Source organism: Phymastichus coffea, unplaced genomic scaffold, assembly GCF_024137745.1.
Source record: "Phymastichus coffea isolate CEN01 unplaced genomic scaffold, Cenicafe_Pcof_1.1 PCOF00057, whole genome shotgun sequence".
Lineage (NCBI taxonomy): Eukaryota > Metazoa > Arthropoda > Insecta > Hymenoptera > Eulophidae > Phymastichus > Phymastichus coffea.
In genome coordinates, this window is record NW_026706868.1 from 368,876 (window position 1) to 393,885 (window position 25,010).

Here is a 25,010-nt window from a genome sequence, read left to right on the forward strand (position 1 = left end):
TCCACCATTAGCAAGTTTTATTGCGCGTGCTCACGTGGCTCCGACTAGCCTTTCTCTCTCCCTCTCGATTCTCTCTCGCCGAGGTAAAATTAATGCCGCGACGACGCTAGGACTAACGACTAAAAGGAAAGTTTCTAATTAATGCAGCAGATGCGCGCTGCTCGCCTTTGTGCGGTCGCGCGTAACGTGTGCCCTCTGGCCCACTTACGTTAGTTCTCTGTAAAGCGGGAGGGCACCGAACCAACGCGTTTGCATTCTCGATCACACTCACGTACACGTGTGCAAGAAAAAAATAGTCATTTTTCTCGCGGCGAAAAATTGCGCGCGTGCGCGCGAGATAACAAATTTCGGTCTGGCTTATGCAAAAGAAGAGTGGGTTTAACATCGTCAAATAATTAGAGCGAGACCGCACGCTCTAGTTGGCATCACAAGTACGTGTGGGTGCCTCTACATGTATGCGGTTACAAGAAGATTCGAAAGTTTCGCTTGCGCGCCGTCGATGTCGTTCATGCTGGTTTTGGCTTTACTTTCTTGTTAAAAAGTTTTTCATGCCACGAGCACTCAACGATAGGGCCAAAGGATATATCCAGGTGAGATTGTTCCTTCCTTTTTCGGGGCTAACTTTCCTTTTTCTCTTCTCTACTCACTGGCTACAGGAACTGAGAATCTTCGGTCTTGCGCACAGTTTGGTGTGATATCGTTTGTTTGCAGAATTGCTTGTGTGACTTCGGAACTTTTAGTTTTAATTTCGTCCGATCTACTGTTTTGCTTTAGTTCTACATGTCACTTTAGATATACCAGGATGAAAAGTGCTTGCGTTATGATTTTAGATTAAAAACAATTAGTATTTTTGAAACAAGCCGTTGTTTTCGAAAATTGTTGTGACATTTCGTGCTATTCGGTAAACAGAACGGTTCTTAAGGCTGAAATGAAATATCCTATCTCTCTGCTCCGTAAACGCGTAAATATCATTCTTGCGAATTCCCAGAGCGTAAACTATGTGTAACTAGCTACGAAACACGTAAAATCACTTTTCATATGTCACTATATTTCGCATTAATCAATAACTAAGAATGATGCTACAAATGTGAAACAACGTGATAATAATCAATGATGCTTATAAATCATGAAAGACCATTAAAAAACAGTACTATATCAAGTCGATCAATTCTAGCATCATATATCCGCAAAAGAAAGAAAAAAAAAATTAAAGCCTCTAATAGCTGGCTGGAACATAAATATATGTCCCTTCAGTCAGCATCCGAGACTTTATCTAGTCGGGGCATTAATCTTGAAAAATGATATCGCTGGCAAATACAAATATATATATATATATATATATATATATATATATATATCGTAAAGAAAGCTAAAAAAGAAACAAAGCTTACAGCTCCACGTGAGGCTGAATTCGCTAACTATGCCCTTTTATACCCACTATATTCTTTTCGTAAAAAAAAAGGTCAGCGTACCCTTCAATAAACTACCATTAGGAAAAACTCCCTTAGGGGTGGGGGACAAGCATGACCTAGTGCGCGCGCGTTAGTGCGGTGAGCGTAAACAAAGTGCGAGCGTCGAAACACACACACACACACACACACACACAAAGAAATACAGCAACGTTCTAGTTTTGTGATGACGCCGTTGTTCGCTGCGCTGTTGCCTGCGGTTTAGCGTAATTTTTAAAAAGGCTCCCGGCGACAACGGCTCCGACGATAATGGCTGTTATCAGCGTGGAATTTTTGCACCAAAGCCCACTCGCGTCAAGCCTTGATTCATAAAACTGCTACGTTGAAAATTTAAAGCACGTCGGTTATCATATTTTTACTCCTGAGAAAGGGCCAGTTTTTGTTGATTGTTTTAGTAACTTTATACATTGCTGAGAAAAAAAGTTTCGTTTATTATTTTAACTTTGAAATAATGAGAACTGTGGTCTTTATGATATTTGCGTTAAAGAAAGCACGAATCGGTGTATCTCGCTGAAGTTGCATGAAATTATGTATTTTGATTTGTTTCCACGTAGGATGTATAAAACTCGTACAGTTTCGAACGTAGCTGCAACGCATTATTCAACATACGGTAGATCGTATTTTACATCTCGTTCGCAGCAATTTGAGAACAGCAATCGCGTGCTTCTCTCCATAATATTGTTATAATAATCAATGATGAAATTCCAATAATTCCTCCGCAAAATTATCGCAAAATTATATTAGGTATCAGTAGAACATCTAGCCTGCACGCCATTTTATAAATATATTGTCTTTTTTCCGCGCGCGCGTGTGTGTGTGTGTTTGTGTGTGTGTGTGACACGAGATAATAAAAGACGAAGCTTCGTAAGTTCGCCTGTATTTTAGCACGCCATTCCGTGGAGCCCTTTGGCGAACAGTACACTTACCAATTACAGTACCGTACGAGTAGAGCAAGGCCCCTTTGCCTCCCCTGTGGATAAAATGAACTAGGATGCATTATCGTAAACAGACGAAAACAAAAGGCCGTGCGGAGGATTACAGCAGTAGAAAAGGAGGACACGAAAGTGAGACAGCAGCCATGTACGTTATATTCGCGACCTGGAAATGGCTTGAAATATTGTCGACCTAAATGGAAAAGCCAGCCAGGCATCGAGATATCCATTATCTATAAATTTTCGCGAGGGCAAAGAGAAGATAAAGCGAAAGATCTAGGTTGCTGCTGCCATCCTCTCGCTCGCTGTCCTTTCGCTGAAAACAATTCACGTCAACGCGAATATAAAAGCGCTCCGCTAATAATTTCATTTCGCTCGCGGCAACAGCTAGAGAGAAAGCAAATGCGTTCGTAATCAGGAGAAATGGAATTAGAGTGAAAGCTCGCTCGCGGGTGGGGCGAGCGGGACGAGCGGGACGGGTGGGCGCGGGTACGGAGTTAGCGTCGCCTCAATTAGCGAAATCCAGGTGCGCCGCCGCTACTTTCGCGACTCGGAAATTCGCCAGGGTCGTTTCTGCCCGTTACTTACTTCGAGCCTTCGCGTGCGTTTATGAATAATTACTTTCTTGCCTCTTGCCGAGATGACTGCTGTTTGAGAGCGGATGAGATCGGATTCGCACTGTTGCGTAACGTAAAAGAGGAACAGTGGAAGGGAATACGTATCCATTAGGTTTCATCCATTAAGATAATTATTCGACCCTTAACTTACGCCAACTGGCTGATAATTAATCATCGTTGAATCTCGACATTCGATAAAAATAAATAAGGAAAATCCTTTTAATCAGTAATACATTTCATCGTTAAAAAATTGTTTATATCTGACGTTCAAACTGACGTGGTCATATTTCGTACTTTACTTATTTTCAAACGTCAAATCGACTGCGCGCACGGGACTCTATCCATTGGTAATGGCAACTGGACACTTTGTGGGTTTGAGCGGACGGAACCGCGGGGAATCGCCGAGTAATCAATCAATGCGCCGTCGGATAATGAAGTCGCTTGAATCGTGTACACTGCTCTCGTGCGGCTCGATATGTGACATCTTGGTGAGGTCGTAATTTCTGTAATGTTCGTGCTCAACTTATGAAGAAGCTAATGCACTGCGACTCCAATTTTGGTAATACGTTTCGTGTGGAATCGGTAAATTGAGCTATGGATTTCGATCAGTCGCTGCGTCCTCGACTACTCGTTAATATTGCATACAACCTTACTGAAATATTACTGAGCTGTATGCCCGAATGCTTCATGAATTTTCAAATGCAGTTTGCCACTTCAACAATTCAGAATTTATGTTTGCTCTCAGTAATTGGCAGGTTATCTCTGAACGAGCTTTAAAATTGCTAATGTTGCGATGTATCCTAAACCACGGAGAAGATGCACTAAAGAAGCATTTGAATAATAATGGAAGTGCCAGTATTTCCATATAACTTGCTCGAGAGTGACGTAAATACGCGTCCCTGGACGAAAAATTTACAGCGCTTTCTCGTATTCCAACTTGCATTTACATTTGTAATGTTATTCAAATGAGATGAGTGAGCAAGCCGCATGTAAGCCCTGTGGCAGCTGTTTTTATTTCATTTTAAAGATTCGCAACTGTGCGTCAACGTAGGTGCAACGCGGAAACCATTGCGCGACCCGCACCTCGCGAACAATTACATAAATTCCAAAGAAAGTTGAGGCGAAAAGTTGCTTTTACTCATGTCAACATCGTTGATTCTTGTGCTTGCAGTTGGCTCGTCAAAGGTGGTACGAGTCGGATGAGATGAGCCGAGGTAACAGCAGTAGCGCCAGCTTCGCCGGGCCACCGTCGCCGGACGTAGCCTCGGGCCAGCGGCAGCAGCGAGACACAGGAGCATAAAGCCAGACGAGGCGGAGAATAAACGGCTCGGCCGAAAAGATAAAGAGGAAGAGGGCCGAGAGGGAAGAAAGCGAGGAGAGAAAGAGGCGCTTCTTTTCCGTCGTTGCGCACGGAGATAAGAAACGAGCTGGTGAATATTTGGTAGTGCTCGCACGTTGGATGAATGAAATTACGCGCGAGGGCTCGTAGCGGTGGCAGTGGCTCGAGTGCGGATTAATATTCGGACGAGGGTGCTGCTCCAACGGAGAAGAGAAGAAGGGCCCGGAGTGAAATAGCGGTGTAGCGTGGTGCGGCGACGACGGCCAAATAATCGAGTGCGCTATTGCAAGGTGCGCGTGTGCGTGCACGGGGCCATGACGGAAAAGACGGCGAGAAGGTAGTGGCGATGGCTCGGACTGCGTGGATCCTACGATGATCGAGGCTGCGTCGTCGTCGAGCAGCTGACCGTCGAGTCGATCCTGTTTCGACTTAGGCCTGTACATACACTCACATATCCGCCTGGACTGAGGGATCCTTCGGGGTTTAGTGGAGAGACTGGCGGCAGACTTAGGGTGAGCCCCAGCCATCTTCGCAGGCTCGTACGACTGGCTAACGCTCGATTGCCACAGAACGGCGCAGGCGAAATCAAGCCGAGGAGGGAGGCTCGTGCGGCAAAACGCGGTGGACGAGGGCACGGAGGATGCTGAGACGACTGCTGGAGGCCTCGGCGAGGGCCGCCGGGCAGCCTCACAGCAACAGCCTGCCCACGGCCACGCTGGCCCCGGTGCTGCTGCACAGCCAGGCGGCTGCCAACCTGACGGCGCCGCGGCCGCAGCCAAATAGCTCGGCCGGCGGAACACCGGGCCTCTTCCATGCCGCCTCCACCATCACCACTCTCGTCTCGTCGGCCCAACACCAGTTCCAAAACTCCAGTCTCTATCTCCTACCCGCGCAGGCGTCCGACAACGATGGCTTCGAATACAGTGAGTATTGCCGTAGCGAGCTCTTCTCCGATCTGTCACCTGTCCGCTCGCTTTTCTCACGGGGCAAACCATTTTCCAAGTGTAGAAGTCTTGGTCCGACGACTATTGTTATTGCTACCGCGCTATTGTTACTGCTGCTCCACGCGCATCTCAGTCTCTCCTCATTACGCGCTGGCTGCCATTGCCTGCGCGCGTTAAGAGGCTTACTCGCAGAGCACCTCCCCAAGTAGCAGTACTCGGAATCTTTGAACTTCGCGAAATTCGCCACCCGAATCTCCCGGCAAAGGTAGGCCGAGCCCGAGCATGTCTTGCTAATCGAGGCTGACACTTGTTTTCGCTGTCTTTGTCTCCCTTTGCCAACGTAGTGGCGCTCGGTGGCCAATTGAAACGCTGATAATGGCGACACTAGTGGGACTTAGCTTGTCCGTAGCTCTCAGTCTAGATTTACTCGGCACAATCGATAGGCACCACGTGCAACCGGTCAAGCGGCTCTTTCCGCTCGAGATTTATCGGGCACCTTATCTCTCGTAGACGCGCGCCTCGTTTGCATACGATTTCGGTTGGCCGCCCTCGCGACAATCACCTCCTTCGCAAAGTCTTAAGATCATTAATGTTATTATTACAGCTGATAGGTCGACGATGAGAATGGGATACGGAATTTTATTGGAAATTCGGGATGCTCGCGCGTAATGCCGTCGAGCCACCGCAACTATCGCTATTCTCCCGGTGTTTACGGTCAACCGGCTGTGTAAATCGTGCCCATTTTTTTTATTTCCTTTTACTGGCGCCGTTATACGTGTCGCTTCTCTACGTTGCAAACTGCAGTTTACGATGTGATCTCGATGCGGCAAAAAAGTGCAGTGTCTCTCGTCGCCTTAGCCATGCGTTAATTTTAATTGTAAGCCCCGAGACTTTTACCGTGATAACTTTGTCTTTACAATCACTTTAATGGCTTTTCCTAAAGTTACATATAATATGCAAATTAGATTGCCCTGGATAATTGAAAAATAACTTACTTCTTAAATGGTATAGTTCGTATTCGAGTCTTGATTCATGAATTTCTTGTCGCGCGTGAATGGTAGGATCACCTCGCAATTGCAATTCCGAGGGTCGTCAGTGGAATCCTGGAAAAACAGAGTGGCGCGCGAGATTCGATAAATCATCATTAGAATGCAGCGAGTGTATTACATTTGATTCGCTAGCAAAGTCCGTCAGAAGCCGTTGAATTTCAATCTGTGCCTCGGCAGCAACTTCAGGTTTCATCCGGCGTAGACGACAGGCAACGCCCTTAGCGAACAAGTCCAATTGATCGCAGGGCTTACGCTCTGTTAGTTGTGAATTGGTCTTGATCAACTGTAAATATTCGACATTAACGTAGGCACCCGATCATCAAGATATATGTTTCACCCCACCTTGTTTGAATCGGGCGTCGAGACTTCCAAATTAAGTCGTATATCCGAATTTTTCGGAGTAACGGAAGATAAGCAAAGTTCGGATAAGCCCCCGCCACGACTTCTCGGGCTTGGGGTCTCGTCGCAGTAGTTGCTGCTATAAGTGCTGCAAGTCTGCGCGCGGAGTTTTGTCAGTTTGCATTTGCTCGCTTGTTTTCAAGATTCATTCGCGAAGGCGGAGCCACAGATTACAGAAAACTTACTTCGATGTCCTCGCGTTCGTCGACATGCAAATGTGGGTGGAGAAACTCGTGAATCTCGTCGAACCAGCAGTGTGCAGATTTGTATACGGAACCGTCTGATTTAGCATCTGCTATTTTTCTCAATTCGTTTACGTAATATTTTCTCACTTCGCGCAGCTTCACTATAACCTCGACGAGATTGACATTGGGGACGCAATCCTTGATTTGATCGTAAATATTCCGATACGCCGAGCGTCTTGCACAGTAATCAAGATACAGAGTGTTGCCTTTGTTCCATAAACAAGGATGTTGACGGTAGAGTTTAATCAAATTGGAAATCTGATGCGTCGGCCATCGAACTCTTATGAAACACTGTATACGCTCCTGATTTGGGTTGTGCCAAAAGTTCATGGCATTACGCACAGTACGATTGAAAATATCGAATTGGTTTTTACTCTACGATTAATTTAAAAAATAATCGATTGTTTATATGAAAAAGTTCTAGAGACACAACCTCCAAACCAGTTTGTTTCCTGTCAACGTTTTTCTTTTGTTTCATTTCACTTGGTCTATGACTTTACACTTTGCCAAACAATCTCAATTAAATGAAAAACAACTTTGAAACAATTCCGACTCTTCACAAGTTACAAAAAATAGCAGGGAGATAGCACACGCTCCCTCCCGTAAAATAAAGCACTTAAAAGAAGTTGCAAGCCATCGATTTCCAACAAACTCGAAGTTTCCAAACTTATTACCTAATCTTATTGTGTATCCTTTCCTAAGAGAGGGGATGCGCTCCGGTTGTCAAAAAGGCTCTTTTCCGTAACTGATCTCTTTGGTTCTTTCCATTTTGTCATCGTTTGCCCACTTGCCTTTTATCAGCATTGCGCTCGGCGATCGCTTCGACTTGTGACTTCTAAAAAAGGGATTGGGTCTTTTTCTGCGATTCTTGCCTTTGAATGCTACCACTGCTGTCCGCTCGTAAAAGAGGCGTCTTTCACTCTCCCCTCCCCCTCTTGACACTTTTCTTTTTTTTCGCTGGGGCGCACCAGCCTTTGGACTTTACGAGGATTAAGTTTGCCTTCTACTTGGGCCAAGGAGAGGAGAAGATTCTTTTTTCACTTGAATCGGCGGTCTGGATTGGCTACATTTTTGGCAGGCTTTTAGAATGATGATATTCCAAGGGATTTTCATTTTTAACATCAATATACCTTTGAGAGTTCTTCTATTGTAAGAATGTATATTTCGAGAGCGTGCTGGTTTTCCTTTCATCGGGACGCTTTCATTTGCGAACTCATTGAATTTTTGAGAACGTCTATCTTTGCAATTCTATTTCTCGCCGATGCCATTTATTCGTCTACATCGTAACAAAAGTAAATTTTAATCCATACTCGGAGAAAGAGCGAAAGTTATATCAGTAACCGCGGACAGTGCTTCAAACGGAAATTCATATTCTCAGGATTGAAAAGGCGCGCAAGGGTGGATCAGTTTTGCAATATACTTGTGGAAGCATTTAGCCCTCGCCTGAGTGCGCAGATTAAATCAGCAGACAAGCAGCAGCGGCAATCTGAACCGCCCAAAAAGCCAAGACGAATGAGATCTGCTCGCGCGTGGGAGAGACCGGCGAATGATTAATAGCGTAGCTTCAGTTCTGATGGCAAAAGCCAGCACCCGAGTGCACGCGCACAAAGGCCGGGAGTGCGCGTCCACTTTTATTAGCTAAACTTTAGTTTGCCAAGGGGAATCAAAAGAGAGAGAGAGAGAGAGAGAGAGAGAGAGAGAGGACAAAGTTCGCTGCCTATCACGCGGCTAAATTCCAGAGCGAAATTTAACGCTTATTAGCCCAGCAGCGATGCTTGGTATTCTTCCCCGCCGATTTCCCAAAGTCGTCACACTGCCACGGCCATTCTATTTGTCGAGGGTGGTCGCTTTGTGTGTCCGCTTTCAAACTTCATTTTTCAAACGGTCTTATTGGATTCCTCGGGCAGACAGGCGTGAGCAGCGGCAAGAGATAGGGGGGAGAGGCTACTTTGTATGTAATTTCGGCACGGATGAGCGCCATTCGTGTTTTGCGTGTGCGCTCTGGAATTCCCCCGCAACATCACACGTACCATTCGTGCAAATATTTCCATTATTTTTGGTGGCTCCAACAGAAAATAGTCGGCTCGCCGAGGTACGTAACGCGAAATATTGTTCTTCCATCCAGTTTTCAATTTGATGTGGTATTTAATAAAGAAGCCTCGACGGCAGATAAAGAAACACGTAGCAGTGAAAATAAACGTCTAATTTAACTATAAAAATCGAGCCAAATAAGTTGCAAATTGAGCGGATCGCCGTGCGACGTGTAAACAAAGCACTTTCAGGATCGACTGCAACAGTGCACAGCATCGTGAGCCTGCGCTCATGTTTAAAAATGAGCGGAGCCCATTTACAAGCGCATAAATTCAGTGGTGGTAGTATAGCGGTAAGTTGAGCCGATAATAGAGCAAGCTTCGGGCAGACGATTTGCAGTTGGCCAAAACGCCGTTGACCGTCACGTTCGTTTCATATCCCAGGGATACTAGATATTCGAATAGGGCTTGGGATTTCTTTCTTCGAAAAATTGAACTGCCGTGGTCGAGCTTCGATTCTCCGTCGGTGAATAGGAGGCGCGCGGAGAGCTCGAAAGTGGCTGCATTGTGCGTATGCCAGTGTTTCCGAGGGAGCAAACAGTAGTGCAAATCAGTGATCGATCAGACTTGATACTCATTCCTGTCTCTCTGTGGCCGCTGAATATCGTATATTCGTGAACGAAACGAAACCGTTCGCTTTGGTAATAGATCGGTTTCTCGGTGGGCATTCAGCAATGCAATGAAAGCAGCGCACAAGCCACGAGTCTGAAAAAGCGTCGAGGGAGACTTGATGTTTGCACTTAATCACAAGCGAGCTGCCGCGCTCTCTCTCGGTCTTTCTCTTGCGCGTTTGAATTGCTCGCGCAGTCCCGCGGGCAGATTAGACGACGTGCATGTACACACTTTGCTAGCTGAATGCGGGTCTGCTGCTACTTGAGCTTCTCTCTACCTCTCTCGGGGGGGGGGGGGGCGGATGGGATTTTCGTTGATGAGAAAATACTTGCTAACGACTTTAGTGGATCCGTCGGCCATTGAACATCCATCGCCGGATTGAAATGTTTCGATTTCACACGCGTGTGAGCCCGCATGATTGAAAATTCAAAGAATTGAGGGAAACGCATGTACGAAAGCTCTTTGTGTGTTCTGTTTTGTTGTTTACAGGTATACTGGCGGCATTTTCAGATATGGAAACTGTCCTTTTGGCCTGCATCTCCACTTTGGTACCTCTGATCGTCGCTTTGGGACTGGCATTTGGCATCAGGTGAGCTCGGCAATTTCCCTCTCGAGTACTACGGGCATGAAAATCTTTTGAATTTCGAATGTGCGCTACAGCTCCCGCGTAAGATCGCTGCTCTCGACGCGCATTTTTACAGACGTGGGCTCTCTTCCTTCAGCGATTAGCTTGCCTCTGTTTTAGGAATAAATTTACAGACAAAGCTGAAGAAGCGAGTATAGAGATATTCTTTTTCGCACGTGTGACATCAAAGGGAAAATTTTACTTTCTGACTCTCTAACTCGAGACATTTTTAAGTCTTCAAAAGCCCGGTTACGAATTGCTCAGTTGGAATTTCAATACATAACCAAATCCTTTGATGCTTGTTCCTCGTAATTTTTCGTTTTTGTATTTTCATAATTGAAAGTCCAACAATTATGCAAGCGTCACTTTAATTTAATTTAATTTTTACTTAAATAACATTCAACATCTCACCTCTGGTTTTCATAAAAAATGTCATATTTCTTAAGCATCTCTCGAAAAAAAATCTCCAAGTGATATTCTGCCAAAGCAAGCTATTAAAGTAAAGCTCTCTCTCTCTCTCTCTCTCTGTTATATCCGCTCTCGTTCGCTCGCTGGCGCACGTGTCATTTGAGCTAGCGCGAAAGTTACGAGGCCGGAAAAATTAGTAGCTACTTCGTCATAGAATTTCCGGGCGAACGAGCCCGTGTTTCTCACACTCTCTCGCTCTGCAGGGAGAATATAATGCTACAATATATGCGCGCAGCTATACGGACACAAAGTGAGAAGTGAGCTTTTAGCTAGATGAGCGAATTACGAGGTTCACGGCACCGTTGCAGCGCCGCTTCGCTACAATACGAGTGACTTTGACGTTGTCGTTACACGCGAGGCAGACAGAGAGAGAGAGAGAGAGAGAGAGAGAGAGAGAGAGAGAGAGAGAGTGAGAGAGAGAGAGTGAGAGAGAGAGAGTGAGAGAGAGAGAGAGAGAGAGAGATACAGACAGAGAAGAGGAAGGAAAGGCCCAGTTGAGCTATCTTGTCTTTGCCCGATTAATCATGCACCGCCGAGCCTATCCAGTTGCTTTCTACGTAAATAGTAGATTGGTAATGGACGAATTTTTTTAAATGGAATTGAGGATTTTTCCCTTTTTCTCAATGTTCGTGGACTCTCTCGCGTATTGTAAACACGCGTTTTTTGCACTGCGTTAGAGAAAAATATGCGCAGGTCAAACGGTCGGATATAATAGAAAAATTTGAGAATAAGCGCTTGGTTTTGAATGAGATCGTGGACGGTAGACGCGTGTATTTGCAAAATGCAAATGCATCTTGCCGCTGCTGCCCGTTATCCTAGCTCATTCTCAGTTGATAATCGCACGTTCTGCTTAGTCTGCAAAGTTCTATTCGTCCTCGACAAATAAAGTTATAACGCTCTAAACAGATAGAAACAGACAGGCCGTAATAGGAAAGTTATTTATTGGAAAAGTGGCAAACTCGTCTGATAGCTGATTCGCAATTGCAGGCACGTATGGCGAAAGTATAAGGACAGACGGACAAGCACGGCGAGCGCGTTGCCGTGGTACAGGGGAGTCTGCTCGCGGCATAACACTTGCGAGTCGTTGCGCCACAACCAGGCCAGCATTCAGCCACAGGCTACGCAGATCCTGTCCGCACAAGACGTGAGTACTCCGCAATAACAACAAAAAAAAAAAAAAAAAAAAAAAACCAAGGAAAAGAAAAAAACCAACTTTGCTCTCGGAGAGAGGCCATTTGGCGGTATCTTCGCGCCCACGAGGCAAAGTGGGCTGCGCCTGCCTGCCAGAGAGAACGAGTTAAAAGTTCCGCGAGATACGAGCTGCGGCAGCCGCGCACCGGAGAAAGCAATTTCCCCGAGAGCGGCGTGGGACACACCACGCATCGATCGGATTCCCTCCTCTGCCGCGGACTTTCGATTAGCGAACTCTGCGCTATCGCTCGCGCGTTCCACATTTTACCGGCTTGGCATGCTCACGCTTTTGTTTTCCTTGGTCTCGGAGTGATGCACGCGTGGCAATCGTACGGCTAGTTTACATTTTTCCAGTTAGCCAATCGAATGATTCTGATTGGTTTTTATCTCCGAAGAGCGCCGCAGTGTTGCTTTGATAGGTGGAATTTTTCGCTCGAGTCCCGTAGTTAATCAACGCGCTGGTCTTTTATGTACATGTAGAATTAGTTTCTCTCTTTCTTTCAGCCACTTTTGACGACGGAGTTTTGTGATTCCATTCTACGTTTTTTTTTTCAAGTATTTCAAGTTATTTCAAATTACAAAATGCATAACTTGAGTCGAGTTTTCAACGAGCTTTAACTAGCACTTTATAACCAAAACCTTTGAAAATATAAAGCCATTCATTATGCTCGCTTCGTTAGCCTATATATAGAAAAGTAAAAGAGGCAAAGATAAAGGATGAAAAGTCGCGCGGATCGCCGCGTTAAATCGGCTTTTGATCCGAGAGACCGCTAAAGAGCCAGCTAATTTCCACGCTCGCACTCGGCAAAAGATAACTCCAAAATCCTCTTACTTTTCGCGCGCGGGGTTAGTCCATCAAGAGCGCATTAGCCGCCGCACGCGCGCCGTCGCCGTCTTGTTTAATCCCTCCGCCTGCACTTTTACATGTACGCATGTGAGGGAAAATAGGCAGCATGGATTATCCCGGTCTATTTTTCAATTACTGCGACGTGAAAACGAAATTTCGCCAAGTGCCTTTGTCAAAAGACAATTGCGAACAAAAGGAGAAAAAGAAGAGAATTAGCGGTAGGAAAGAAGTTGAAGCGCTGAGTGAAGGAGTTTTCTCACAAGACGATGCGACGGCTGACACGAGCGAGAGAGAGAGAAAGGAGGGGGGGAGGGGAATTCGATTTATCGGGTCAGTGCGCCAAGGGAGGCTGGCGGGTGGGTAGGAGGCCCCGTCAAGATACACTATTTCTCCATTATACTTACGCCGTTTATCGGCCATAGTCAGCAGGCAGCGACTTATTGAATATTTCAAATGGAATAACGCGAAAAACTTTCAGCCCGCGCGGCTAATGCGCTGATGGCTCTCTTCTCTTGACTTTGCAACTTTCTTTCCTCTCGTAGACGAGCTTAAACCGACCTTCTTCCTGTTTTCTGTCGCATTAAAGTCGTTCGACAGAATTAGCTATTCAAACTAGAACTATTAATTGTCAAATAATTCGTTGCCTCGGATAAAATCTGACGGTGGCAGTCGGCCAAGGGAAAGCTACGTAGTTCTTTTATCCGTCAGCGCATACAGGTTTAACTATTATTTTTTCTTGTATCGAAGCTGCGCGAGTGCAGCAGCGGGCGGGCGAGCGAGCGCGCGATAAATCTCAAGTTCACGAGCAATTCCCTTGGGTGCAATCAAGACGTGGCTTTGGGCCGGCAATTGGCGAGAAACACGCGGCCGTTTATTCGTGCGCGCCCTTATTCTCTCTCTCTCTCTCTCTCTCTCTATATATGTCTCAGATGCGGCGCACCAAGCTGCATTTCTCGGCTTATCTGCAACAGCAACTTCACCGCTTTGTGTCCGGTTGCCAAATACACAGGCGCTGCTCGTTCTCATTAACCGAGATTAGCTCTCGTTATTCTCTTTTCTGTTTTGCGAAAGATCAACGCACGGCAGAAGGGAAATATATTCGCGCGTGCGGGAGGGCAATAAATTTGTTCGAAGCGGCCGATAAATCAAACGGGACTTTCAATTCTGCACTCTCGACCCCAAGTTTGATATCTCGGGAGTATTTCATTTTTACAATAGACCGTGGCTGTTAACTTTACCGACGTCGTTTCTCTATGTCGTCGAAACGCCGCACCTTTACCCTGCGTAACTCAATGAAATTCAATATGATTCCGGCCGTAAAGTTCATCGCCAACTTTCGTAAACCCTCCGTGGAATGGCCAAGTTTGCCAACTTTAGTTCATCGTGACCCTTTAATACGATGTTTCGATGTGCGGTGTATGTACATATGTGTGCGTAGATATTCAGTATCAAACCGAGATCGAGTCGATAGTTTTACGAAAGAATAGATATACAGTGCCAAGTCATTGGAGCTTGCGAAACAACTTCTCGTACGCGAGAAAAGTCAGGTTGTCAAATACCAAAGAGCTTTCAAATTTAAAAAGATGATGTTTTAATAAAAATTAGATTTCTTATGGGGCCCCCTTTAGCAATTATGAAGGAAGAGAAAAAGCGGGTCTCGAACGATTGTCTCGAAGTGGCCCGGAAAAACTAATCTGATTCCTCTGCGAGAAAGGAGAAGAAAGTTCGAGCATCGTCGATGAAGGCTAACGAGTTGGGTTGCTTGTTAGCCTTCCCTCTCCGGTCATCCTCATAAAAGAAAAAGCAAAGCGCGAAACTTTTCATCTCGCGCAACGGAAAGATCGACTAATTAGCGCCACTGAAATTCAAATTTTCAACTCGTTCGTTGGTTTCCCTCCTTTTTTTCTCTCTCGTTGTTTACGTAGTCTTGCTTTTTTTGGATAATTACCGTGCGACAAAATTACTCATTTCAGGCTTTGAGTTTATTTCTCTTTTCTTTTTTTCTTTATTTTCGTCAAGAGTTAAGTGGCTCGGAATATTTAAAAGTGGAAAATGCCGAAGTTCAAGAAATCGAGTCTCTTAATAAATGATTTTGCATAAATACTGAAAGCGGCGCTACCAATTTCCAGAGAAATCAAACGATAATCAGTTTTCGCGGCTGGCAAAATAATTGAGAAAAAATATATTGGCACGGTGCACAATCGATTCTCTCGGGTGAGCGGAAGAGCGCGCATGTAAAAGTAGTCCAAGCACGTGTAACAAGCTTCTCTGCCTGCTGCAGATTTTAAAACTTTATCAATCTGCTGCGCGCAGGCGCGTGGTACTTGATCACCGAAATTTCACTGGCGTTCGGCAAAAAAAAAGTAGGTCAATAGTTCGATGAGAAAGTTGAGCGCGCGCGCTCTGCGCGTATTAAAGCAAAGCATCCTCTGCGAGCGAAACAAGTTAGCACAAGGAGTTGGCGAATGAATAAGCACACAGCTTTTCGCAAGTGTTAATTCTATAACGAACTTTTGGCTGGAGAGCTAGATCCGATTGCCGTGGTGCGCATTTGGGTAGTTCCTGCTCTGAGTTGGAATTAAAAAGTTTTCGACTGCGAGAGTCGGACTGGAGACTACAGGAAAATAAGATGCTCGGCGGTGTTTGAGCCAATAGCTTGAGGGCTTCTACGGGCTCTCGTCGTGCGGACCAAGTTGTCGGTAACTATTGCACTGGAACGTTCCTCCGTCTACGCGGATGTCTTTGCCTTTGAGATGCTGACGAGAATTTGCCTCGGATGCTACCTCAGCCAAAAGGGAACTCAAGCTACTAAACTTGGATGCGTATTTCATCGAACAGAAAAATAACTCGAGTGATGTTGTTCGACGAGAGAGCTGAATTATCGAAGGTACACAACCATTATTGCTTATATAAACACTAAACTACACATGTATATTTCCTGAAATACATACAATGCTTTAATTACAATTTCTATTCGATTTACCCAAGCAGCACTGCATTTATTACTTTCATGTATAAACTATCAATAGAGTTTGCAATCAAGCGATTGCTAATTAAATCGGGATTCCTAGCCGATAAGCGTAGCGTACTGTTATTAAATTACAAAGGCGATATCGATGTTCAATAGCACCCTAAAATTACTAATCGTCTCGATGAATGATGTATACCGGTTGTAAATTATGCTTCGCGACTGGAATACAACGAACGTATCAATAGTGAAGAGCGAGTTTGTTTCGACATTCGTTGTGATTTTCGGCAAAGCGCAGCCGTTTCCCAGTTGTTTATCGCATGCCAAAAGAAAAGTGCGATGTCTCCAGGTATCCTTTATTAAATTTAGTATTACAGTAGAGAAGAAATCGACTTGGCTTTAGGACGACAAAGAGAGCCCAAGAGTGACTCCATTCATCCGCATGGAGCTCGAGTCTTTCACCGTTTATACACCCACTTCGCGAATGCAGCCATTTAATTCTCCTCCTGAATTGCCGCCGCCAAAACGTACCTACTTTTTCTCCCTCTCTACCTCTCTCTCTCTCTCTCTCTCAACTCTTTTTCTTTACTTTTTTCATTCTCCATTTCCACCGACCTTTTCTAGAACAGCTACCCTCCTCCCTGTAAAGTTTCTAGGGCGAATCTCTTTCGCTCGGCTTGAAGTGAAATATGAAGGTGACTCGATTCTTATATGATGATATGCGTTGAGACTCGCGTGTACGAAGCTTTCTTTTCTACAGGAAAACTTTTTCGGCGAATATAAATTTTTCGAATGAATAAAAAAATGCATTAAATATCGGAAGTGAAAGTTTCACGCTGGCAGCGTAACCGAAAAGTCTGTATATGAGTATATGCAGTAAGCTCGCGTTTGTAAAAATCCTTCGGTGCCAAATTCAGGCGTTGTTCGATAAGTGGGTGCTCGAAAATAGCAGGTTATCCGCAGGGAAAGTCGTTAAAGGCGACTATTCCACAAAAAACAGTATGCCGAAAAGTACGATGAAAATATCAGCTAACTGAAACAACTGAAAAAAATTTAAGAACCTATTCCGGATGTGGAATGGAGCAACAAGGTCCACGTTGGACGCAGTACGAAAAGAAAGCCCTCTACGAGATTCCAATCGCCTACGTCCAACTTGGACAATTAAAGAATTCGCTGGAGGGCAACGGTTCTCTCTCTCAGCTTCGCAGCGTTGGCTCTCAGAGTCAATACACTTTATCTGGGCGAAACTTTTGCGAAACAAGTTGACTCGTTCTCTTCCAGCTGAATAATCGCTTCATTCAACTACGTAACTCGTCTTCTCTTCATTAAAACTTTGATACACATCGGAGCTTGAGAGGAGGAAGAAGAAGTAAATAAATGAAATGGAAAAAAACGAAAATAAAAATGGCGTACCTCCATCGGTTGAGAATCACTGAGAGACGATGGCGCCGATGCAGCTGCAGCATCTCTTGAGAAAGTTGCAGGCGTCTCTGACATGCAAGTCCCGTAACATAGCTCACCGAGCAGCTCTCGCAAAGGGGGACGATTGTACGGCGGTGTACCGTTGCCAAACTGAATCCGAGATGGGTTTTTGCCTCCTAGCACTAAATACACCTCCGATAAAGAAAGTACGACGATCGCTCGGCGAAGAAAAAATAAATAAAAGTTTACGCTCGTACGCGCAAGACGTGCGTTTCGCCGAAAACAAAAGTAAACGATAGCAGCTCGCAATTAACATTCGAAACGCTGCAACGGGAACAAGACAGACGAGCGGCTATTTGTTTTTCGATCCGACACAAGGAAGAGTTGCATTGAGCGCGGCTTTTTGTTCGGCTCTCGCTCAAAATAATCTTTTCATTTGGAAACTACCTATGAAAAGTCAAAGAGATGAATTATTTTGGCTCGCAGCGCATCGTTCATTGTGCACAACCCTAATTAGCATAACTCACAGCAGGAAAAAAAAGGTAGGAAGAAAGAAAAGAAAGAAAAAAGCGAGTTTTGCCCTCGTGAAAAGACAATTTTCTCTTTGACTCGCTGGGCAATTTTCTGCCGTAGCGCCTCCGATTGCAGTTATTGATATTAATTGAAAAGCAGCCGGCGGCGTGTGCTCGGTCATTAAAAAGTTGCGATCCGAGTAATTTCGAGCTCGCGCGCGGAAAATGACCCAGTTTCTTTCATTTCTCTCGCGCTCTCTTTCTATTATTTTTTCTAGAAGTTAGTTTTTAGCTTGCGCCTCCTATTCCCCCGGTGTGAAAATGATTGTTTGCGGAAGCATTCCTCAATGAAAAAGGAGTAAAAAAAAGGGCGAGAAATTACGAGAGACCGGAGGAAGAAAAAGCGAGGAGAAGAGTGCAAACCTACTACGTGTATAGGTGGAAAGCAAAATGCCAGTGTGTATGTATGCGTGCACTCCCTGCGGGCGTACACGCATATCGATCAATCCATACAAGCCGGAGACTGCTTCTGTTTTCACAAGGAGGCTAATGGAAGATGCGCCTGGCGCAACTGTTGCATTATTCGCGAGATACTTTGTTTGCGAGGCGCGCCACAAGCAGAAAATCGGAGATTATGATTCACGACGTGGCAGTTGCTCCGCGCGAACAAATGCAATTCGCGCTGGAACTGACAGTCGCCGCGCGCTCGCTCAGACATGCAAAGGCTCCGCGCGGCAAGTTCGGCGCGGCGATCGAAGGCATCGCTCAAAAGGTAACAGTGAAAAACGCGCGCGGCACGGCAGCACCAACATAAATCCGACGGATGGGATCGGCGCTGCTATGCTCCGCCGCGCCCTCGATCCGTAGTCATCTCTCATGTTGGAGGGTTCACCGCGTCCGCCCGTGCGTCGCGCGCGGTCGCAATTTGCATCGAGTTTTAACGAGCCACTGTGTAGTCTGCGATTTAGCTGAGCCCGCGTTTAGCGGCAGGCAGCGCGCCGGAGCTCATTGTGTGCGTGATTAAACATTAACGTTGAGCGCCTTAACTACTCGCTTATTCGCCCACTCGCTGCAAACTTTTCCTTGGATAAATGATACGAATAAAGCGTTCAACGTGCCCTGCCTGTACTCGACTAATCTTCGGTTACCACCTAGCGATTCATCGTCGCCCAACGTAAACATTCGCTGCGCTTTTTTCCGCTCTTTTGCACTCTTTCCTGCACTTCTCGTTTTGTCGCGTGCTGCTTCGAACGTGTATGGTAGTTTATGGACTCAGGTAAGGTCGACCCGTGCTGCCCGTTCTGTGCGCTTCTCTTTTTCTCTCTCGCACTTTTTTTTCGCTCGCGCGACTGTTAGTCGAATCAATTTTTAACGGGATTCGGCTGTGTGCCCGTGTGTGCGTGCGCGCGCGCGCGCGTGTGAATGTGAGTGTCGTATGGGGTCGATAGCGCATTTTTCACTCTTTCTCTCGCGAGTCATTTTTTAGAAGCACATGTGCTCGACGATAGCCGCCGTAAAAATCGTTTCGACAAATCCCCTTTTCTAGGCACGCCTGCGATTTTTTTTGTTTGCCAGCGACGAGCGTAGCTTCGATATTTCCTGCGTACGTCATGTTTTGATCTGATCGCACGCGAATATTGCCAACTGCGATGCCCGCCTATTTATCAAAATATTATATTCGGTTTCATCTGCCCATGAGAGGAAGAGGAGGATTCTGTTTTATTTTTCATCAGGGAGCTCTGAAATTATATTGGACGCAGGATTTACCTTGGCATTTAAATGTGTTTCTCGGAATCGGTGCATTAATATGGAACTGGTACAGTTGAAGTGTACGCTTTTGTTCAAATATTGAGTTTCCACAGCCTGCTAAGGCGCAGTTACTATAGGAACTCTGTATAAGCTCTTAGCAGTAATTGAACTTACGTGAGGGCAATGATCTGACCCCACGTTAGTGGCTTGCGATTTGATGGACAGGTAGATAATTTACTTGGAATTACTCTTGTTAGAGACTTACTTTGCCAGTAAGCCATCATTTGGGGATAAACTCGTACTCACTTACCTACTTAAGTTGATCAGTCTCCCAATTATTTATGATAGCTGAATCACCGCTTTATTTCAAAATACTATCTAAAATACAGCTTGAAAAGTATACGAACTTTTGCAAAAGCCTAGACCAAAATTTTCGCAAACGAAAGATAAAACGAGAATATAGTCGCTCGTGTTTAAACATTCAACAGTTAATCTTCTACTAAACTTGCGAAGTCTCTGGCGATAAAAAAAGAGCACGAAGAACTCTTAGCCCGGCGTGTCGCTGAGTTTTTGCTTGGCCAGTGAAATAAAAAAAAGCTTCAGCTGATCTAATTCTCATTCGGCGTACAAGCTGAGGTAATTAAAGCCGAACGAGGAGCAAAGAAACAATGGTCCTACTGCCTGCTGTTAGCCGTGCCGGGGTTCACGATCGCTCATCCGAGCTGCTGAAATGACGTCGTACAACGTAATGTTTGCAATTAAATTGGCAAAAATGCCTTTACAAGCTTAGGAGGAAAATGTGATTTGATTAAGAGCTCAAGTTGCACTCGAAATGTCTTGCTGTGGCTATTGTCGACTCAAGGATTCTTGTTGTGCACTGAGGACACGTAGTTCGGAGCCGTGCTCGTATTCCATAGTCATCTCGTCGTCTCGTAAGAAACGCGAGGGCGAATAGAAGCGTCGCGCTCGCCAATCGCATTCTTAATCTAAAATTCCAGCTGCGCTGACCCCCTTTTGTTCTTCGCCCGAAGTTCGAATGTATGTGTTGGCCGTATAATCGAAAATCCAATGTCGCTGCTCGAATTATACTACGGGTTGCTGCTACCATTGTACACTTGAAATATCGCTTCCGAAATTTTCCGTTCAAACTGCTCTCTTCGGTTGACCCTTTTATCGAAGAGGCTTCAAAGTACTTTGCAATGGCGCGTGTGCTCCTACGAAGTTTATGCCACAAAACTATGAATATATTGCTTTTGGCCTTGAAGCATCACAAAAATATATCTTTCAGCTACACCTTGGACTTGACAATTATTTTAATTGTGCTCGATGACGATAATGATTTCGCGATACTTCGTTAGGAAAAGTCGCTTTCGGAAAATATCTACGAAAATTTCAGTTTTCTACAGCTACAAAGCCGAGGTCAGTGCGTCATCAAACGTGAATCGCCGGTGGCGTGGAGCACCTCGAAAAAGGCGAACGAGAAAGTAAAAAGAAGACACAGGTGCGTCGTCTCATTAGAGCTGAAGCCTTCGTGGCTCGTGTCTATCGTCGTCGAATTCCCGTGGTAACAGGCGTTCGCTCTGTCCGTGGCGCGCGCGCGATAAAAATCATAAGCCAAATAAAAACGTCGGACGAGCTGCGGCGAGTTGACTGCCACGGCGGTAGAGGCTCGTGCTCTTTCTCCTCGGCAGCGATGCACCGACAACGATTAGGCCCCTCTTCGTTCCATATACTCCGAGGTCCCTGGCCTATGAGAAAGAGGCCGTTGCACTTTCGGCAAGTGTGCGTGGACCGCGCACACTCGTTTTTTCGCGGTGATTCCCTCTCTCTCTCTCTCTCTCTCTCTCTCTCTCTCTCTCTCTCTCTCTCTCTCTCTCTCTCTCTCTCTCTCTCTCTCTCTCTCTCTCTCTCTCTCTCTCTCTCTTCCTTTGCCGTCTTCGACTCTTCGCATAGAAGGGGCCGCGAAGAGAAGAAGATACGCGCCAACAGAAAAAATAGAAGAAAAAGGAGACGACCGCGGCCGACAGGACGAGGGGAGGAGAAATCCGAGGCGAGCGCCCGAGAGCGCTAAAATCATTTGGTTTGTAAGCGCGCGTGCGCCAACAATGTGAAGAAGCGAAAAAGGCGCACAATTAATGTGCGCTCACGCTCGCGTGCTCAAATAAAATTGGCGAGAGATAGAGCGAGATGCCGTGCGCGCTCGGAAAATAGAAGAAGCGCGGGAGGAGTTAAAAAATTAAGCGAACGAGTGAGGGAAAATGTGAGAAAAAAGGACGACTCTACTAGCGCCGCCAGTGGCAAAGCAGCACTTTCAGCTCGAGCGAGCTTAAAAATCAGAAGGAATTTTACGACTCATTACGATCCTCTGTTGCTGCTGCTGCTGCTGCTGCTGCTGCTCTATATCCCTTTTTTATATGCGTGAGCGTTTTTTATCGGGCAGCGCTCTCAACTGTTTTCGTTCTTTTTCTCTCCCCTTTCGCGCTGTAATGCTTTCTCTCTCTCGCTCTCTCTCTCTCTCTTTCTCTCTTTCTCGCTCTTTCCCTGGCTTCATTATATAACAGCAAGATATTAGGCGATGAGTATTCGCTTTTGACTGCTCACCAACGCTGAATGCTCCAAATTTATTGGACGGCAGCTTTTGAGCAATTTGCTTTATAAAATATTTTCATTTCTCGCTTTTATAGTCTACTTTATTTTATCATATTTCATTTTGAAGCTAAATGTTTAACTACCAGCGACGTATTCATAAAAGCGACATTTTTACGCTACGTAAATAAAAATATTTCGTTTATCCGTTTCCGGTTTTTACGAGTTTTTATGGCACTGCCATTTTCTATTTACGTCTAAATACAGCTTCCTAAAAGTTTCACCAAATGCACGCAAAGCTATAGATCTCTATCGCGCCAAATTGAAAATTCTTTCCATAAAATCAGTTCCTCTCTTGCCGAGGAATGGCAAGTACTTTCGCAGGGTACTCATTCAAAAGACGGTAGAGAATGCACATACAGGCTCTCCCGCTCTCTCTCCGTCTCTCATGCAGCATTACGTAAGAGCGGACAACCGCAAAGTTGCAGCAGCCACGCGGAAGAAGGCTGGATGTGTTTGCGGTATTCGCGCGCGAGCACTTTGTCGGTGAGAAAAAGAGAAAGAGAGAATGAGAGAGAAGGAGAGAGAAGAACGAATCCTGCTCGCGCATTGGCGCGAACATTCGCTCTAGATTTCTTTCTAGGATTCGTGCTCAAAGGCACGTAGAAAAAGCCGAACAAAGCCATCTGGTATAGCCAAAAAAGGACATGTAAACAACGATTCTCTATCTCCGTCTGTCACTCGGAAGTTATAGAAAACAGGAGGGTAAATTGAGACGTAGAGTGAAGCAAAAAAGGGGATTGATCGCAACACCGATAAGTGCGAAGGTTTTAGAAAACAAGCGAGGTTAAGGTGAGAAGAGTAAATTATTACAGTCACTGTAAGTAGTCGACTAGAGAAGGATAGACAAGATAGAGATTCCATCATGAAATAATAAAATACCAGGGAAAAGTGGAAGAGGACCCAGAGTACGGGAGCCCATTACACGGCTAATGCCTAACAAACTTTGGCTCGGCCTTACTTACCTCGAGCGCGTGATGCACGTGCGTTACTAACCTCAGCTTGAGATTTCTCAGCTCGCGCATGCAAATTGGCCAGATGCGTTACGATGACGCGTTAAAAATTAAAGCTGCTCGTCTTCTTTCTCTTTCGCTCGACAGCGTATAACGTAGCAGCTGCAAGTACTCGAGCAGAGCGTATGCCGCAGGTGCACAAGTCTCGCACGCGCAGATGTTTATTCATATTAAATCGCGTGATAAAGTTGACGATACGCGCATTAGAAGAGAACGACATCCGCGTATATTACATTGGATCGCTTGCGCGTAGATGCTCGCGCGGGAGAAGATCTATCTTCGGACCTTCAAGGCAGGTTGCGATACACGGCAAAATGGAGTTGTCCGACGTCGACGATGAAAGTTTCCTCCCTCCTTTCGCTCCTTTATCCAGCCCCCGCGTATATACGGGTATTATGTTCAGCGACGGCCGAGATCCGCGAGCGCGACCTCAAAGTGTTTTCTTCGTTCCCCAGCGAAACTACCCGGTTCGTTGGCTTTTTCGACTTCTCTCTTTTATGAGAACCTTTTGTGGCTTTGTATTACTGTTATACACATTATTCTTTTGCTTTTCTTTACTATATTCGTGCGCAACAAAGTCGCCTCACATTTTTTTCTCTCTCTGCCACCTTAATGCAGCTTTAGATGGAATACACCTTAATCCGATAAAGCGATCGCGTGTATTTGGAATCTGACATTAAAGAGACAATTAATCTAGAGGCGTGCAGCATTTTACGTATTGAGTGGCGTTACAGAAGTTTCATAGGTGAAAACGAAGCCCCGAAAATGAGTGGTCAATTAATCCGTGAAATAATCTCTCTTTCCAATTTGTTCGCGCAGAGAACCACGCCAACGATGATCCTCTTCAACGAACCCTGCATACGTTAACTTCCCGTCCAATCCTTTATCAGCAATTTGCTAGTTTGCCCATGTAGTAAAATTTATCGCTTCAGGATCATTAATTTGCTAGATTTGCAAGTGAATTGCATCGTTTGAATCGCGAGTGTACAAAGGAAAAACATTGTCCTCGTTAGATTTACAGCATTATTATATCTTGTCTTGATCTCGAGCTCGTATCCAGTGAGGTAAAACAGCTTGGTTTTATCCCAGCGAAATCAGCGCGTGTTAGACGCGCAATAAAAGAGAAATGACGAGCGGCGAGAGGAGGAAAGTCGTGCCGCATAATTAAGTCCTTAGCTCGTGTACGAGCGCGCAGTGGTGGTCGTCGGAAGGAAACGATCTCGCCCACGTCTCAGGCAAGTATAAATCCATCCAACGGAGCTCTCTCTCTCTCTCTCTCTCTCGGACATTCTGACTGTAATTCCACTAGCGAATTATCACCCCTTGGCGCGTACATAAGCTCGCCAAGAAAAGCGATTAAGCGCCGGCGCCGGCGCCGCTGCTGGGAAAGCTGCGCAAGATTGATGCGGCTAGGCGGCGTGGACGTGAAAATTCACGAAGAAGCTCATCGTCAGTCAATTAAACTTGCCTTGAAATTAATTGTTTTTATGTCGAGAGGTTCAATTGAAAACGCCATGCTGCCGGTCGCGCGGGCGCTTTAAATTACTTTTGCAATGGAATGAGCTTTGTTTCGCCGCCGTCGCTGTAGCTTCATTCACGCGTGCAGATGCGCTAATGAGTTTTTCCCCAAATTAAATTCACGTAGCTCGCTTGAATTGATCCAGTTATAAAGGCATTATAGCAGGTATTACAGGTGAAATTGCACGCTCTCTCGGCTTTCTGATATGAATTACGTAGTTGCAGTGCGTAAATTCTGCAATTGTCACATTGACGCACAGAGTTTGCAACAATTTCTGTCCCTCCAGTCTCACTATGTAGTTGCGCTGCAACACTAGCTCCTACGTTGCAATTCATGTATAATAATTCATGTTTA

The 25,010-nt window shown here is 45.5% G+C and overlaps 1 protein-coding gene across 1 annotated transcript in view; it reads left to right on the forward strand.

Moving 5' to 3' along the window:
• Nucleotides 1-25,010, forward strand: part of LOC131666196 (uncharacterized) — a 100,887-nt gene that overhangs the window by 14,233 nt on the left and 61,644 nt on the right. The window contains exons 2-5 of the mRNA XM_058938631.1: nt 4,190-4,869; nt 4,927-5,280; nt 10,186-10,285; nt 11,777-11,933. Coding sequence (XP_058794614.1) covers nt 4,998-5,280; nt 10,186-10,285; nt 11,777-11,933 — 540 coding nt within the window. The 5' untranslated portion in view covers nt 4,190-4,869; nt 4,927-4,997. The remainder of the gene's footprint in view (nt 1-4,189; nt 4,870-4,926; nt 5,281-10,185; nt 10,286-11,776; nt 11,934-25,010) is intronic.